This window comes from Phaethon lepturus, unplaced genomic scaffold (assembly GCF_000687285.1).
Source record: "Phaethon lepturus isolate BGI_N335 unplaced genomic scaffold, ASM68728v1 scaffold6936, whole genome shotgun sequence".
Classification (NCBI taxonomy): Eukaryota; Metazoa; Chordata; class Aves; order Phaethontiformes; family Phaethontidae; genus Phaethon; species Phaethon lepturus.
Genome location: NW_010549658.1, coordinates 71,385 through 88,116, shown reverse-complemented (window position 1 = coordinate 88,116; position 16,732 = coordinate 71,385). Strand labels below are relative to the sequence as shown.

At 40.5% G+C, this 16,732-nt stretch overlaps 1 protein-coding gene across 1 annotated transcript in view; it reads right to left on the bottom strand.

Moving 5' to 3' along the window:
- Nucleotides 1–202: 202 nt before the first annotated feature.
- Nucleotides 203–16,732, bottom strand: part of SLC28A3 (solute carrier family 28 (concentrative nucleoside transporter), member 3) — a 42,882-nt gene continuing 26,352 nt past the window's right edge. Inside the window, exons 9-18 of the mRNA XM_010290309.1 lie at nucleotides 13,318–13,398; nucleotides 12,164–12,244; nucleotides 10,974–11,099; nucleotides 9,690–9,820; nucleotides 8,692–8,860; nucleotides 6,846–7,043; nucleotides 4,068–4,149; nucleotides 3,122–3,220; nucleotides 1,283–1,406; nucleotides 203–317 (exon numbers count right to left, since the gene is read on the bottom strand). Coding sequence (XP_010288611.1) covers nucleotides 203–317; nucleotides 1,283–1,406; nucleotides 3,122–3,220; nucleotides 4,068–4,149; nucleotides 6,846–7,043; nucleotides 8,692–8,860; nucleotides 9,690–9,820; nucleotides 10,974–11,099; nucleotides 12,164–12,244; nucleotides 13,318–13,398 — 1,206 coding nt within the window. The remainder of the gene's footprint in view (nucleotides 318–1,282; nucleotides 1,407–3,121; nucleotides 3,221–4,067; nucleotides 4,150–6,845; nucleotides 7,044–8,691; nucleotides 8,861–9,689; nucleotides 9,821–10,973; nucleotides 11,100–12,163; nucleotides 12,245–13,317; nucleotides 13,399–16,732) is intronic.

Here is a 16,732-nt window from a genome sequence, read left to right as displayed (position 1 = left end):
TGCAGCAAGAGGTGTCTTGCATTTATTCCAGTTTAATTTATGAGTAATTTCAAGCAAGTCAGAAGAATTGGGCTGGTGAGAGATGTAAAACAAAGGTGGGGGAGTGATTCACACTTGCGGAAAATGATATTTTTTATTACCTTTCTACCAAGGAACATAGCTCTTATTCATGCTCTATCCCCCCCCTCCCCTCCCCCCCCAATTAAGGTTTAATCCAAGTGCAATAAAAAGCAGGTTTATCCAGTATTTGGCAACATCCTTTCCAGGGACTCAGGCTGTAGTTTCCTCCAGGGAAGACTTCCTGCGAATGGTTTACACTGGGGAAAGAGATAAAACCAGAAATCAGATATAATCTTTTCTCTTATGGGAATATATCTACCTCTCTCTCTATATGTACATATATATCTGTATGTGTATGTAGTTTATGTTTATATATACACATATGCACATACATATGCATATGCACACACGTGTGCATGTGCGCAAACATACACATACTCTCTAAATCAACTTTAAATGTGTTAAAATTTTCATGAGAAATGAAACAGAGAGAAGACTTCCCAGACATCAGCCGTGTGCCATGACCATGACTCCTTTTTTATCAATGATGCCCAGTTTTCTGTATAAAGTCTTCGTGCCTCGGGTATATCTTCCTAGATAACTGAAATGATTGAGGGTTTCACTTCACTATTCAAGGTTTTTGCACCTTTGAAGTGTTTGCTCAACATTGATTCTGGTGAAAACAGAGCAAGTTCTTGTCTTTACTGCAACCTGGTAGAGTTAAAATTACTGTGATGAGGAAAAGTTAGAGGGATGAAGAAATATGAAAGAAGGAATGTACCCAATATCACAGATAATTTTTACTGTGCCAAAAAGTTTTTGACACTGGTTCAATGTTATGATAAACTAATTTGGAACATCACGTTGCAAGAAATTCCTTGCAATGATATGAAAGCTCTGATGTTAATATTTGAGATGAACCTGAGCTAGACCACTGAATCTTTACATGATAATCTATCTTTAGCCTTTGGGGGAAGTTCAGGTTTGGACACAGATGTTTGGAGTTCTCTGTTGGTTCTGTTTGTGTTTGGCATGTAACAGAGAAATGTCCAAGAAAAGGAAAACAATTCAGCATTAAAATATCAATTTCTTTAAAAGGTGCAAGTTCATGGAAAGTGGGTGCCTCAGAAAAAAACCAAATACAAAAAATAAAATCAGGCTTTTAGAGAAAATGTGAGCACGCTAAATTATGTTGACAGAAGGATAAAGAGTTCCTCAATACCTGGTGAAGAGTTGCTGACAGCATTCAACTAGCTCTGTGCTATTGGCAGGGAAATCTGTGGAGTTGAAGGCATTTCCTAATAAGATGTGGCAAGGAACTTCCAGACCAGGGACAGTCAGCATTCCTGTGAAATAACAATTTTCTTAATGAGTAATAAACAGGAAGTTTCAGGGATATCAGTCACTGGGGGCATGGTCAGATGAAACGTTCTAGCTGACAGGAGATCACTCTCTGAGGTCGTTCTGTAAAGGTGCAAGATTAAACCGTTGAACTGTGGGATTTTTAAAAAATCAGAATAATTTTACAGAACTGGATTAAGGAGTGACCACAAACATTTTTTTCATATGCAGAAATTAAACTATGGTAACCTGTTACACTTAGAACATTTTGTTTTTCTGCCCCTTTTAATGTTACTAAAAAAGTATGTTAATGGCTTTCTCATTGCTGGACCAGTGTGCTTTCATTAACTAAAATGGAGCTATGCTGCATTTATAGCCATGCAACTAGATACAGGACCTTTTATTCTGTTTTAAATGGAGTTTGTTATGATTTATCTTTGCTTTGCTGGATGTTCTCCAAAACTTCCTGTAGATAGTAATGTCAGCATTCATTGTGGTAACGGACACACAAAAATATGAAGGTGACAGTTCCTTCTTGTATGTAGTGTTGTGGACCCAGACACAATTTTAATATGTTCTTATCTAAACTGGGGTAGTAGAAATTGATTGGCTCTTTTACCTTCCTCTGGGCATAAGGAAAGCATTTTTCATTGCAGGAGTGGGTGGAATGTAATTTTCTTTCCAAAAAAAGGTTTTATTGTTTTGGAAAGATTTCCCAGTGGCTGCTCACAATTTTACTCTTAAGGACAGGATTGTGAAATGACACATTTTAGTAAGACTTCCTGATTCCTCATTTATACAGAGTAGTGTCGTGTATTAAAATGTTATGGAAGGCTGTGAGACTAATGACATTTCAAGCATGCTAGTTCTATAATCTTCAGAAAATAGTGTGGGCTTATACTTAAAATGTGTATGTTTCTGGGGAGAAGGAAGCTGTGGTAGAAACGGACATGCTGTTTTCAGCTATGTAAAGTACCAAGATCTTTTACTCACTGGAGGAATGAGTGCTTTAACCTTCATCATGCAATTCTGCATATGACATGCTCAGAAAAGAAAGCTGGGAAAGGTGTTATTAAATACTGGGGATGAATTTTACCTGCTGAGTCATATCTGGTCAATTAATTAATCTTTTGAATCATTGATATTATATTCTTTTCAATTTCCTCCCTAAAATGGCTGTTGCATTGTAAGTCTTTACTCAGCTTGAAGGTGAGACTTTGAAAATAAAGATCTGATCTTGAGTCCCATCTTAGGACAGTTTTGTTAACTTAAATGCTCTGTGGGAATACTATTAGCCCAAAATATCAATTAAGGCAAAAAGTTGTTAAGCATCCCCTTTGCTCCTTCTCTGTTACACCCTCCTTTCATGCCACCTATCCATTTCTGCTCCATAACTACTTCTGTATTTCTGTAAACAGCAATGTGGAGAAGGGATTGTAACTCATCTGTAACTTGCTTTGTTCATGAATCATGTGTTACACACAAACTAACAAAAAAAAAAAAAAAAAAAAAAGAGGTAAGACATAATGAAAGAAATAAAAGAAATCTTTTCATATTCAAGTTTTCAGGAACTTTTCGTCTCAAATTGACTTTTAATCCTGCCAAACCCGAAAATTCTAGCGTTTGAGTAACAGGAGTTTCCCGGTTTGTGTCCATCGTACCGACGCACTGCCACCCTGTGGTCACTGGCTGTAAGAGACACCAAATTGGGGTACGGTACCTGCAACACAGGCTGTCATGAAACAGGCGACAGTTCCCGCAATCATTGCTCTGAAAGCACCACCAGCAATTTCCTTTTTTTTGGAGGGAGCAATGCTTGCTAGGAAGAAAATTAAAGTGTGTGTCAAACATAAATACATATAGATACGAAGAAGATGAACCTGCCAGCTCTCCCATCGCAAGAGGAAATCCCCACCCTGCAGTTTGAACCAGCAGAAACAAGGAGGGAAAATGAGACATTTTTAGCAGGCTATTTGAAGGCCTAGTGCCAGTGTTGTCTCTTTCTGTTAAGAAGGTGGCTTATGTATAAAATGTTGACTACTGTTTGCTTTGGCAGTTTGCATGTCTGTGCTGGCCAATGGCAGCTTTCAGATGCAAACCCAGGCAGGGGACAGCACTGGGGTCTGGCCCCTTGGCTGGGTCCCACTACTACATGCTGCCCCACTGCTGGCACCACAGAACCCATCTGGGCTCCAGGGTAAAGGCAGCTGGTAGCAATTCTGGCCACACAGTGAGGATCCCAGATGTTTTTTCAGGGTGTTTTCTTCCCCTCAAGATCTGAAGAGCCTTTTTTGTTTTTCCTTTCCCTGTAAGCCTACTGAATATATGTGACATTTTACAGGAAAAAGCCAACTTTGTCTTATAAATCAGCAGGCTACAGAGAGGGCTTGCTCCTCCTGAAGCCTGAGGGCTGTAGTAGCTCAAGTCTCACAGCCTCAGGGCTGGACAGGGAGGTCTATGGTCAGGGTGTGGTCCCCTCCCCTTGTCCTCAGCCCCTATCCATGCCAAAGCCTTGACCCTCTGGGAGCCCTTCCATGCACAGTTGAGCACTGGGTCTTGGCAGAGACCACCCCTAATGGTGCTAAGTTTCACCCACAGCCTGTTCCTTTGGGTGTTTTCTTTGGGATTTGCTTGCTAAATATATTGTCCATGATAGGTGTTCTTACTCAGGCCTCCTACTACCAGTCCCAGGGAGCCGAAGTTGGCAAACCCACAAAGAGCATATGTGGCAATGACTTCAGAGCGAACCTGGAAAACAAACACACACCCCATTGAGTGGTTTGAAACAGCTCGTGCTGATTTAGAGATCTGAAAACATGGCATTGTGGCTCAGGGCTCTGAGTACTGAAATCACTGTTTTTGCTTGGTTGGTGCAGCTTTTAACAAGGCAGGCTCATTCTCTTGCTGAAGGGTGCAGACTTTCATACACACTGCCCAGCTGAGGACTCATAAACCACGTGATTGTTTTATTTTTCATGTGTATTGGCTGTGCCTTGTTGAACTGAGTACTAGTAATTAAAAACAAAAACAATTCTTATCTTACTAGGGGCAATTTAGCTGCTGTTTCTTGAAGGTATGAGTCAGAGAGCTTTGACTCAGCTTATTGTTCACAGCTGGACTGCCTTTATAACACTCTGTTGACACCTCAAGTTCTGGTATGTATCCCTTACTTTGTCCCTGAACAAGCAGAGGGCTCCCTGTGAAAAGCTGCTCTGTGCGTGCTCCACCCTGTGTACAGAGGAAGAAAAGGGAAATGGGTGTCCTAGAGAGTGGGTGCTTTGATATGATAACAGGCAGAGGGACAGTACGGTTTTGGAATCCCCATTAGCTGCTTATTTCCTTCCTGACTTCAGCCACCTTCCTGCCCTTGGGCAACACCAGCTCAGTCTGGACCTCAGAACAGAGACAAGGCTGGGTTGGTCTTTGCCCCCATGTAGGGACCCCTCACAAATTTACTTTGGGTGAAATCAGGCTACAAGCCTCACAAACCTTGAGACAAATGGTTCAAACATTTTGGGAATGGAGGCAATATATCTCAGGAAATGGATTTTTGTCCCCATGGCAGCTCTGAACTCCTATTTACTGTGTTTTAGGCCCAAGCTGAAGACACCTGAGTGAGTGTTCTAGTAGGTTTCCGGTTTATTAGAAGTTTCTCTGTTTCCATTCCTGTTTTATGAAAACCAATTTGTAGATATTTTCAATCACTCTGCACACATGCAGGTAAATGTTTTTCAAGTACCCACTCTACCTGCTTTTCCTAGAAAAAGCTTTGTGTACTGTGATTTCTCTGCTTTCATTTGCACTTTCCTATCTCTGAAAACAGGAAACCTTATTATTACTGTCTCAGGTGAGGGAGTTCTGAAGACTGCTTGTTTGCTTGCTCTGACTGAATATCTGTGCCTGGATGTATTAGACAGTTCTGAAGCTGAAGAGGAATTAAAAGTGGAAGTCAAGTGCACTCTCACCCGAACTGTTTTGCCATAATTAAAATGGTTACTGGACAATTTTTATTAGTGTTATGAATAAAAATTATTTTTATATCTCAGAGTTTTTTACCATACAGCTGATACAGTTCTATATAGGTATTGGAAGTGAACATGGAAGTTCTATACAATTTCTTAGTAAAAGAAAAAGAAAAAAAGTGAAATACAGTTGATGGGATCTGAATTGTAAGGCTGACTTCCAGGTCAAAAAAAAATTCACTCATTCAGGAATTCAGAGCCATATTCCCCTCATAGGACGTAGCATGACTATAGATCAGGGCAGATCCATGTAGCACAGGGTACTATTTCCAGGAATTCCAGGAACACTAATAATGGATGCTCAGGCAAGCATGTAAGTATTTGATCAGACCACCTGGCTTTTTACCTCCACTTGTGAAATGTGTTCTGCTAATAAGGAATGCAATTGGTCAGGAATATGTTTGTGGTTTTGTATATAAGGCAGATAACAACAGCATCACACCAGATTAAATGAAGATTAAAAGCTGTGCCAAAGCATGCTTCATAATTAAGAGTCCTCTACAGTGACAATTTGTCTTGATTTGGGGAAGAAAGGCCAGTGCAGGCATAAAGCCAGATATGATGATTTTTGTTGCCTCTGCTTAGAATGAGGACAAGTTCAGCACAATCTGCGCATGTGGATACCAGATGGGGGAACAGTCATGGTTGCAAAGGTCAGCCTTGATCACTGCATCTTCTTTGTCCCTGTGCACACAACTAGCATGCCCTTTGTATTGTCATCCTCTAGGTTTCTTCCTCAGTGAATTGTAGTAGGAATTATGCATCCTGTTGGATGAATCTGGGTGGATGTGTGAATCAGCAATGGGCCCAGGGTTTGTCTGGAAATCCTCATGCAAACTAACTTTCACCAGCAATTGAAATAAACTGATTGGACTCAGTGCAGGAATGGAGGTATATGCCATGTAATACATGTCTCGTATTAATGCCCTCTGCACAGGGGACAATAACCTCCAGCAGAGGTGTGTCAGTAAAATCTTAAGTGCCATCACCTAAAGCTTGCTGGATGCCCCTCTTGAAGCTTAATGCTTCATTAAATCTCTGCAGGTAGGAGGATCCTCCAATTCTTCCCCAGGATTTTCATGGGAGAGGATCTCATAGGGAAATGCTAGCTAAGAATGAGGTAAGAAGAAAATCACCTTGAAGGCAGCCTTGGACTTATGCATAGTGTCCTGTGGGACATTACACGTTCCCCAAAATTATACGTTTCTTTTGCTATGTTTGCTTGAGATAACTAGTGTGACAACAGTCATGGCAACCTCACAAAACAATGCTGCATTTTCATAATTGAACCCTGTCACTGAAAAACACACTTCAGAGTAATGTGACACCATTATCCCTTTGTGGCCATATTATAAAATAAGTTGAGTTTCAGCAGAAAAGTATTAGAATCAATAAATCTGTGGAATAGAAAATGTTACTTACACTCATATACTGTTTCACACCATTAATATATGTGCTCCCACCCTTTTCTCGGTTGTGAATCAGTTTTGAGAGGCGCTCATAAGCCACAAATTCATTGAAGAAAGTTTTGTAACCTAGTAGTCCACCGACAATAAAACTGTCTTCCCAATCTACCCCCATCATGAAAGATAATGGCATGAAGACGTAAGCACAAATGTTCTGCAAAATATATAAGACAAAGCAGGTCAAAAGATATGGTTGGTCAAAGAACAATGGCATGTGATAAATTCTCTAAATGTAAAATAAAGATTTTTTTGTTTCAGCAGACAAAATTTCACCTTGAATTCTTACTGTCAACATGTCTGAGAGACTGAGGGTTTTTAATAGTAAGGTATGCTTAAGTAATTTTTAAAAGACTAATGCAAAACCTAGATATAACAAAGTAATTAGGTATGTCCCTAATTTCACATCTAAAATAAAAATAAAGTTTCTGTGCCTTTTTCCCCAACAATGGCTTCAGACTGGGCATAGTGTTTGAAGCAAAGAAAGAAGGTTCAGTCAAAAGAGAATTGAGAAGTCTGGTTCTTCTGCTGGTTAAATCAACTGTGTTAATGAACGTAGTTAATTACCAGGTTATTTGACTCCAACTGGTATAAACAAAAGACTTGTCTCTGCGTAAAAGCTGTGCATCTGATATAATTAAAGCTGTACCTTTTTTTCTAGCATTAAAAGTTTTATGCAAATTTTTTTAAAATCACAAATCACAGTATACCTTATTTTTATATAACAGAGAAAATGGCTCCACCTGTGAAAGGGTTTGGTGAGATTGTCTTTAGTGAATGTAACTGAGGAGTTTAAGCAGTTACTATTCCCGGTTGGTTTCTCTGCCCACAAAATACTAGAGATTAGTGTCTCTCAAAAGGTATGGATGGCTGAATGCAATGTATCTGTGGGTCTCAACTCCTTCTGGGTTATGTATCTGTCCAAATCTTACTCTGTCCAGCAGTTATTAAAATACCAGCCATTGCATGAGTATGGCTGAGGTATGCATACTTATGCCTTTCCTCTGCTGTGGGTGTCTGTGCAGTGGGATAATCTGTGGAAGCTGTGCAGGATAACATCTTAATATTGCTGAAACCACATGTGCTCTAAGTGTCTATTCAATTCTGCAGCTCCTTTATCGCAATGTTACATCAATGTTTCACGCGGCACTTTTAATAAGAGCTTGCAAAACATAAAGCCACAAACCATTGGACCGAGATTGTTGCATTGGGTCAAAAATGATGTATTGACCTAGATTAAAAAAGAAGTCCTGTTTAAAACCTGTTTGCTCAGCTGACTGATTTAGGTGCAATTTTACAATTTAATTGTGTTGAGAACTAAGTGGTATTGAGTGAGTAAGTAATTGTGGGTTCAAACGAGTCCAGTCTTGCCCCAATGTCCTTATCTAAGTGAAGCTAGTGAGCCTTAAGGACTTGATGGAGCTCTCTGAAGCTAAAGCCACTTTAATGTTTGTGCTGAAGAAGATGTTAATGGCTTGGCAAGTGTGTAACCAGCAGATCTACTGCACTGCCAAGTCAGAGGAGGCAGGTATTAGCTTACAGTGCTCTGTAAACTTACTCTGCTGGTTAGCAAGAGCACCACAGAGGGAAGCTGTACGTGGACTAATGGATACAGAAATATTTACATAGCAACAATTGTCCTTTGGCTGTGAAGACATTTTTCAAAAACATGTGCATAAAAATATACATTTTTAGATCATATTAAAAAAGGCAAAGCAAATCACAGCAAAACCACACAGGCATTTAATTTAAGAAAGACAAATTATGCATGTATATAAGCTGCATAAGGGACCTCAAGACCATACCTCAAAGTTCAGCTGTGGATAGTCAAACAGATTGCCCACCCAAGAGAGGGCTGAGTCAAGGAAAGCCAGCAGGGCAAGGAAGGCGATCAGATTCACAGCAATGTTTGCCACCAGCAGGATGGAGGCAGAGGCACCTTGACTGGCGGCTTCCAGCAGGTTCTTTGATTCACTTTATCAATTAAAAGAAAACCAGGGTGTGAACATTTTTAAATTCAAGGACAAAGCATAGAACTAGAAGTTACATGGACTTGATTAGATATCTACTAGCAAAGCTGTCTGTTCACTCATGGGGAACATAATGACAAGTTGGAGAAGGTTTTTGCTCTCAATCCTCTTGGGAGCCACTGGGAGGGTATGCTTTTGGTGCCCTGAAGATGAATTCTGGCACATTCAGGGTTGGACAAGCTCTGGATCAGGTCTCAGTACTGTGACCGCCTGTGGCACCACTGGGATGGGGGAGTGGGCACTGCTCTTTCTGCAGGCAGCCCTTGCAGAGATGCTCAGGCTGTTCAGGAACAGCTCCTTACAAGCCTTTTTGCTTAGCCTGTTGTTCTCAAGGTAAATGGGTCTCTCTGCAGATGGACAACAAGTTGGCTGCCGTCATTGTTGAAATGCTTGCTCCACCTTTGCTTTTTTATGTTTGCATTTACAGATTTGTTACAAAGCAAAGACAGCAACAGAGCAAATGGAAAAACTTCTTCATGCCTCACCTCTGGTAGACATTTATTTCCCTATTGCTTTGGAGGGTTCATTTGTCTGTCCCAGGGCCCTGGCATCTCTGTGCCTGTCCCAATGGGTAGTGATACCTCCATATGTTGTAATGGGGCACGCTGCACCTGAATCCACAAACTACTCATTTGGTGTATATTGGTGTCTAATTCATTTATTGCTTGCACATCTACCATGTACTAACCCTAAAGCTTATGTGTAAGGAGTTATTTTTCCAAATCTCATTTTCGTGTGAGTATCACTATTAACTAGACCCTAGATCAGCTTACCCTTTTGCCATTTGTAGGCCACTCCTCAGAGTTACCGTAGGCTTTTCAGTTTCAGGCCAGAATAATTTGGAGGTGGCTAATGCTGCTGGTGCTGACATGACAGAAGCAGTCAGTAGGTGGGAGGCGGAAACCTAGAATTCCAGGTGTCAGAAAATATGCTGTGATAAACCACATCATGCACAAACATGGGGGAAACCAATTAAAATTATTAGATGCTTGGATTATTTTTCTACAGGGGGTCACTAAAAAGTTCACATGGCTCATAAGGAAAAGAAGAGAATGAGCAATACAGGAGAAAGCCAACTGGAGACAGGAAAAGTCTAAGTAATGAAAAGTATGGAGTAATCTTTCCAAGAGGCAAATTTCTTCACTCCTCTCTAGTGGCAAGCCAAAAGGCAAAAGAAACAACAAAAAACCCAAGTCCATCGAGTGCAGCTGGCTATAGCAATAGCAGAGCAGGTGAGTGAGAGCCAACCTTTCTTAACACTGCCTGTATGCCTTACAGTAGCAGAAAATTGTTTTTGTCCCTTGATGTTGTGTTTAAAAAAGAAAAATTACATGGCCTAACAAATTCTTCTATTGCCCTTTCACCCCTTCTTCCACAAATTTCTACACAAAACAACTTCTTTGTTAATTTCTGCAGTATTTCCATCTCTCATTTTCTTCTCTTACTCTCCCGGTCTTTTTGGCCAATCCTCTCTTCTTGCCTCTGCCTTGCCACTGTATTTTATTCAGCTATGGAACTAATGTATTTATCAACCATCCCCCAATGACTGATCATAAATCACATCTTCATCCCTGTTTTTCTGGCTTTGTGCTGCCAGCCCCTTAGCAGATGAAAAGTTTACTGACCATGTTTATACAGTATCACTAGAACCTCAGTTACAAGTCAACTCTTTAGGCTCATATGGCTAGCAACTGTTCCTGAAGGACTTCTATATCACTGCCACAGAAGTGGGAGAGTTGATCAGTTAGTATACTCCACACATCAGTTCATCTGTACTGTAGGAAAGTGTACAAATCAGTCTTTTCCTTGCAGATATGACAGGAAGTCTTTCTGTATTACTTAGGTAGACATTTGTGCTACTTAACAATATCTTCAAGATCAGATCTCGGTATTCTTTTTACTGTTGGAAGACAGGGGATTTTTGTGGTTAATTCCTTCAGACAAAAAAAAAACCCCTGAATTACTCAGGTACACTTCCAAAGCATTTTAGCTGGGCTCCTATACTTACATGATTTCAGATAAACAGTATATTTTCCAGTTCTCTTTCCATGTCTTACCCCAAAAGAAATATATGCTCCTAAGACACTTCCAGCAATAGTTGAGAATCCGGCTGTCATGACTGCATGGAGTTCAGATTTGGTGATGTATGGTAAATAGGGCCGCACCAGGAGAGGAGACTCTGTCTGGAAGTGGAATACAACTACTACATTAAGAACTTCCTAATAATCTCTCAGAGGTTTCTTTTATTAACAGGTTGGAAAGATAAGTGGCTGCATCACACTCTTTTAGGTGTCTTTGACTTAGTGCTAATCTAAGCTAATCTTAGTGCTAATGGGTACTGTGAATATTAATAGTTAGGGTTTTTTTTACCCAAAGAAGGAAAACTGTGCCAACATCCACTTTGTCTGAAGACAATTTTTGCTGGTTTACCGTCTTCCCCAAGGGCCCACTGAAATAGTCAAGAAATTCTGATCCAATTCTGAGTGAGTTAGGGATAGCCATAGGTCTGAACTGCACGTAAGCCTGTGCATCAAGTGAAACATGCATACCAGCCACCATGGGCTGCTTAAAGCTCTCAGAAGCCCTGGCATGTTTGTGAGCACACACTGGAGGCAGCGTCATGTAAGAGTACTAGTTTACAACTTGAAGCAGTGTGACACAGTGATGCACCACTGATAAATAAGTGATATGCTAATGTCACTTTTGGGCTTGGATGCTATTTGGTGGTCTTTCCACATTGCTTTGATCTTCCTGGGCCAGACACTGCTGTAGTGTGAGTTTAATGGATTTCCCATTAAAGCGGACTGTTAGATTTTGTCCCATCCTTTTTGGCTAAGGCTCTGCACAGCCAGCCCTGGACCTTAATTTTCTACATTGTCTCTCTTGCCCTTGCCTGCCTCATGTGTCTTCTTTTCATCCCATTTGCCTTTTCAACTGAAGACAAACTGAAACTTATTTCTTCACAGCCTTGGAGTAGTCTGGTAGTCATTTTAAGGGAGATCTATCACCTACACTTATGCTTGACTTACCATTGGGAAAAACATGGTTCCCGAAACCCAGTCCGTTGTGCATCACTGCTAACATATGAACATACTGTAATTCTGGAAATCAACCACCTGTCCTGCTGTACTGGAGCCCCAGCTTTGTATGCAATATTTTTTTTTTATACACAGATGCTTGCTGAGCAGCAGTATTCCACAATGTTCAGTAATCCTGTGCTAACATGTTTTTCTATGCTCCAACTCACCTGTCCCACAAATATGTTACCTGCAGCTACTAGAGACTCAACAGGAGTCGTCCCCATGAAAATTTGCATTATCCAACCAACCTAAAATGATTAAAAAAGAAAAAAACCCACCACATTAGTTTGTTTATTCCATGCACTTCTTGAATTAATCATGCCAGTGTAAGAGTTCTAAGACACCTTACAATATTTCCTGGTTAATGATTTCAGCCTCAAGATATGGCACATTCATTTAATATGTTAAATGTTGAAATAAGCAAGAGGAAGAATAATTTCACAGAACTAAGAGTATCTCAGGCTCCTCCTTGGCACTAAATTGTTAAACTAAATTAATCAAAACAGATATTTTGATGTGTCCTTATTACTTATGCACCTGTCTGTCCAAAGGGATTTGTGTCATATGAAGGAAAAAACAATGTGAAATTTGTATTAAGGTTAAAAATGCCTCATAGAAATTTTAGCACAATATTTCAGCTAGGTGAGGTTTGTAGTGCTTATATAACAATGCTGTGAATGAGAAGGACAGAGGTCTTTTTAAGGGTATCTTCAAATAAGGTTTAACACCACCATACAGGAAGATCTTTTCCTTCATATAAGTTCATTGGGCAGATAGGGCAGGAAGTGGTCTTTCTGTGGACTTGCTCTAATCTTAGTGGACACTGACACTGGTCCTAGGACCTGACAGAAATGAACACTTGGAGCATGAGGTGAGGAACAAGTCTCTGATATTATTCTGGGGTTCTGTGATAAGAAGGTATATGTCATTGCTACTGCAATGCTTAGTAGAAAGCAGAAATCCACTGTCTGTGATGTAATCTCCATCCTGCACTTTAGGGGCTTGGGAGAAGGGCAGGTAGAAAGGAAGATTTAAGCAAGCATGGCATCTGAGGAACACTAAAGCTAGCCAGGCAAGTTTAAAAATTACTGTGATGTTAGCAATAAAACGAGGTTGGGGGAAGAAAAATGTGCTATGTGATGCCAATTACGATTTTGCAGTGGTAACTTATGGAACTAGTTCCAGGTTAAAAATAAGCAACTACTTTTCATATGTCTACCCCAGAGCAACTTGGTCAGGGCCAATGCTAGACTTAGGCTGCATGTGTTCAAGAAGTGTCCTGTAACCAGGCAAATAAGTACCTAGTGGCAAAAATTCATACCTTTCCAGCGAGCCACTGCATGAATCCAACGTGGTAAAGCATAGACATTACTGTGCTGAAGAAAACCACAATTGGCAGGACCTGATTTGGAGACACAAAATCATTAATACTTCTAGAATGGTTTTCCTTTCCTTGATTCTGCAGGCAATCTAATTTTTGAAAGAGGCTCACATTTTTGGAGATACACTTAAAGATATTGAAAATGCATCAGTAAGTTTACACTTATGCTGTAAAATTTTTAACCTTCTAGACCCATTGTTTATGTTTATGCTGAAATTAAATATTTTTCATGTATCTGCATAGTTTTCTAACAGGACTGCAATAATTTTGAAACTGTCTGGTTTAATATGATATGCATTAGTTTATAGCCATGGTTAAGTCAGCTCAAACACTTACTGGGCAATGGCATCTACAAAGACTTGGATATGTATACCTGTAGACTTTGAAACCATGAACAGAAATATATACAACGGACTGTGGTGTAGAACTCAGAGCTCAACTTCTCTCTGTCTGTATTTAAAAAACACAGCTTGGACTCCTATATAAGCAGGAGTTGAAGAGATTTTGACTGGGATTGTAGCTGATGATGTCATAGAATCAAGGGCATCTTCCTCAGAAAGCCCATACGGTGTAGCTGCCTTTTAATAACATGCCATACCAAAATCTTCTTTTATTCTGCTCTACTTATAGCATTGATTATAATACCAGTGTGGAGTATTCAAGAGCTCTATAACTGTATTCAAAGACAGAATATGCTTAAAACAAATTCAGAGCTATATACTTATTAAATACAAGAAGTGAATACAAGTCTCTTTCACTGGAGACTGAATGAAAAATGTTTTTCTTAAACATATAATTTAAAAGAATTGCATGAATGCCTAACCCTCTGTCTGATGGGTTATTAAATGTGTTATTTTCTCATCCTGAATAAAACTAATATCACTTGATTCTCAAGTATGTTAAATAGACAGAATCTCAGCATTTCTATGCTAGTATACAACAGGAAGAAAATATCCCTCCCAAAACATCCAAAATTAAGTGACAGATTAATTACAATTAAAGCAGTACCACTAACACTAGCTTTTATGTTAGTTCAACTGAGGGCATAATGCATCACAAATAAAAGCAAGAAACAGAATGAAAAAGAACAAAACACCTTGTTAGTTTAGACCTTTTCAATAAAAAGAAGCTGTGCCTTTCTAGAGTTAGTACTGTCAGCAATTTTGATAAATGTTTGGAAACTCAATTTAGATGATCAGAACCTTTCACTGAAAGGACAGAGTGCAATTCACAGATATTGTTGTGGTCTTCAAGTTAATATGAAGCTGCTTTTTCTAGTTTGATTCTCTAATCCTTTTAGCGAACCTCTCAGCATGGTTCGCCATGCAGTAATAGCAGAAAGTTTAGTTCAGTTAAAGTAACATCTTTCTCCTCTGCCTTTTGTCTCCTGTCATTTCCCTTTCCTGTTCCTAAGAGTGTGCCAGCTGAGACACATCTGGCTCCCAGCCGACTCCATACCCGGGCACAAGTTAAGGACTGCCATAATGACTGTAGGGAAGTGGGTCTGGAGAGGCAATGGGCAGACGGGCAAAGGTCAACTGTCTGTATAGGATGGTAAAAACCATAAGTGAGTGTCTTCCCATCTTTCACTCAAAATGGATGAGAAGAGCTCTCAGGTATTACGATGGTTTGGTTTTAGTTGAAGGAGCAAGAAGGCAGTGTTCTGCCTATGCTGGGTGACACCAGGCACCCTTCGGCCTGTTTCTTGTGCGCATTCCTCTGAAAATACCTTAGATAACTTTAAAACATGCTTTTCCATTTTTGTGGTTGCAGGCATTTCTGGATGAAACATTCATCTTTACAGAGCAAAGAATTTGTTTTCCAGTTGTGATCATTTGTGCCTTGACTGCATAAAGAATTTAAGGACTATTCTATAACTAAGCTCTCCTGCCTAAATCCCCAGTGACTTGGTACCTATTATGTTATGTCTTCACCAGAAAAGTGTAGCAACCATTTAATAGGTAAGTAATTATAATGTTGTCATGTCCAGGTTAGCTTTTGTCTAAGGCATAACAAAATCATGTGGAAAACACTGGCCAATTATTACTGTAAAATAAGGAGAATGTAAATAAGCTACTTGGAACACATCTCATTGCAGAGGGTTTTCAATTGTCTTGTCTGCCGAGGTAAATGCAATGAAAAGTGCTTAACAGGAAACAACTAGTTCAACTGAAAAAAAAACAGAACTGAAAAAGAACAGAGCGGGTGTTAATACACTGAAGGGGTTTTGAAACTTGTGGAAGAGAACAGCCTCAGGAAAACTCATTCTGTCCCATACCCATGTGGAGCAGCCACATCCTCTCCACCAGTGCTGAGAGGAGCTTTGCCTTTGTGCTGGGCCCACTGATAAAGCAGGAGCATCTTCTCACACTCCCCATCCTCTCCCTACCCCTCTTTGCAGTGCCAAAACCAGGGCACAGGGCCAATAACTTCAGAGAGCTCCCTCTGAGGGTCTTCAGGCTTGGGTAGCAGGGTGTGCATGTCTGGGCAATACCTCGATGGTGAAGAGCTGTGCAGGGGCATGGGAGAGGAAAGCTCTGGTGGTGCTGCAGGGTCAGGCACCTGGCAAAGCACCCAAAAGGTGTAAGGGAGCCCACGCTGGGAGCAGGTTGGGGGAGGGTAGAAGGAGCCCAGCCTTGTTGGAACTGCAGGTACAGGATCTGGGTAGGTGAGGACGAGTATGCACCATGCAAAGCTTTGTACCTGAGGAGGGGTCTGGACGGCTAGGAGATTATAAGGGACAGGCATATATACATGGGGCAGGACTGTTAAGAAAAAAGGAGGCATGGGCATGAGTCTGAGAACATCTTCCCTCTGTAACTATGGGACTGTCTCACACTCTGAGTGTGTAGGAATATCTGCACAGCAGGGAGAAATCATGGTGGAACATCAGCGTTAGTTGGCAGTGTTTCCTTTGTTGGTTAAACGTGAAATGTATTTGGAAATAAAAGGTCAAGAGCCTCCTTTGTTTTTTTGAAAAAAACATGCACTGATTGCAAGAAAATGCTTTTTGAAAGAAAAACTCTTAAAACTCATTCTTCTGCCTCATGGACTCCCAGTTCCCTCTTTCTGCTGTAGTGTCCTTATTCTCTGAGGACAAGAGTCTGCCTCAAAGATGTGGGTACTCTGAACAAGGGGTTACAAAGAGATTGTCTCCAACTTGTTTCTGCCATTAAAAATGTCACCAGTTTAATTTGGATATACACATACCACTACAGTGGTAGGTGGAGACAGTTGTCAGCCCCAAGAAAAGTGGGGAGAGAACTGCAAAAGGAAGTATGACAGGAAGTCAGATGGACCTCAGCTGTAGCAGAAGCCTGCTCCTCAAGAAGGGCTACCATGTTTCCGTATGGGA